General features: G+C 41.7%; 1 protein-coding gene across 1 annotated transcript in view; it reads left to right on the top strand.

Moving 5' to 3' along the window:
• The window catches only part of LOC119591314 (ATP-binding cassette sub-family G member 5-like), a 12,601-nt gene that overhangs the window by 9,443 nt on the left and 1,472 nt on the right, over positions 1-1,686 (top strand). The window contains exons 8-11 of the mRNA XM_037940045.1: positions 21-231; positions 638-755; positions 1,000-1,093; positions 1,490-1,628. Coding sequence (XP_037795973.1) covers positions 21-231; positions 638-755; positions 1,000-1,093; positions 1,490-1,628 — 562 coding nt within the window. The remainder of the gene's footprint in view (positions 1-20; positions 232-637; positions 756-999; positions 1,094-1,489; positions 1,629-1,686) is intronic.

Here is a 1,686-nt window from a genome sequence, read left to right as displayed (position 1 = left end):
CATAAGCATCCAATCTTCAGTGTGTCTATCGACGGTTGACCGGCGCTCACGAGAACGCTTCATCGATTCCAACAACCAGATCGCGGCTTTGGTCGAGAAGTTCAAACTGGAGGGCGGTCCTTATCGCAAATATTCCGGTCCGCCGCCGGATATGGATCACTCGGAGCACAAAGTCCCCTTGTCGGCGTACGGAAGACCGAGTGTGTTTTCCGCCATGACGGCTATATTCGGGTGAGTCGAGTGTGTGTGCCTGCACGCATTCGGATACGCTACTATTCTTTGGTTTAAGAGCACATTTTGCTGTGGTGCTTTTAAAAGATAATTTGCTGTAAGTTGGTCGAAAACATGCACCTAGCAATTAGCTATTTTTCCTCGAAATATTTACCTTGATACATTATGAAGAACCGATGATCGAGCAGTCCGAAATATATGTTATCAAGACCGATCCAACAATCTCTGTAATTCATTAATATTATACAGTCTTTCCCATTCGTAAGCAATATATTGTGCAACCCTTAAGCATGCACATATTCACATTGCCCAGAAATACTTATTCCTATATAGAACAGAGTCACCGTAAACAGAGACGAAACCGAGATCTTATTCTAATGTCACATGTGTTTTTCCCAATTAACAGGCGGTCGTTTACCATGATGTCTCCCTGTAGCTATATGGGCATCCAGCAGCTGTTTTTCAGACTGCTTATGTTGCCTGCGTTCTTCTTCCTTTTGTGGAACTTTTATTGGGAAATTGAGGTAAGCTGATGTGATGATTTGGTGCTTGGTTTATATTTCCTGTATTTTCTTAACAGGGGCACGGGATAAAAACGCGTACATACGTAGAGATGCACACATGTGGGGAATACCGATAGGTGATGAATGCATGGTACATCATATACATCATATACAAAGAAACACACAAGCAAGACAAAGAGAAAACAAAAATAATGACGAGATAAAAAAAAAAAGTCACTGATTTTTTTCTTTTTCTCTTCCTTAGGACTACCAGCGCTCGTTTCAGAGTAGAGGCGGCCTCATCTTCAACTGCGTAGCTGGTACTGCCTACCTTGCTACAGCTGCTACCTCAAAAACATGTAAGTGGTTTCTCTCTTTGCAAATTACTGCTATCATTTCCGTATCATTTTATTCCTTATCATCTGAAGTCTTTGATTAATTTCTCGAAGTAGGCGGGCATTATCATTACCCACAACTCGATTTTTCAATTACTAATAACATTTCTTGATTCATCTTTCAATATCCATTTCACCATCACCACCAAACCCATTAACTCAGCCATTAAAATACAATATAACTTCATAACAAACAGCTGACCAAAGCCCTCTTGTCATAATAACACATATTTTTTAATTATACTTATGCATATATGTACTCATACATAAACAGGAACGCGTATACTGTACAGAGGCATGGGGCTCAGAGTGCTTTAGCCTTAGTATCAAAAGATTCAACTTCCTCTGGTTCTCCTTCAGTCGCTCAGCACCGCACACGGTATTACCACGAGGCTCGAGAAGGCCTGTACAGGGGGCCGCTCTTCATCACCACCTACAACCTGTTCTCCTTACCTGTGTCCTACATCAACGTTATGGCTGCCTCTGCTATCGTTTTCTTGTAAGTGTGGATGGGAAGAAGGGAGAATGAAGGGAAGTTTGAGTGATGGAGTGAATTG

Source organism: Penaeus monodon, chromosome 28 (genome assembly GCF_015228065.2).
Source record: "Penaeus monodon isolate SGIC_2016 chromosome 28, NSTDA_Pmon_1, whole genome shotgun sequence".
Lineage (NCBI taxonomy): Eukaryota > Metazoa > Arthropoda > Malacostraca > Decapoda > Penaeidae > Penaeus > Penaeus monodon.
Note: the sequence above shows the minus strand (reverse complement) of the source record. Positions and strands in the feature narration are given on the sequence as shown.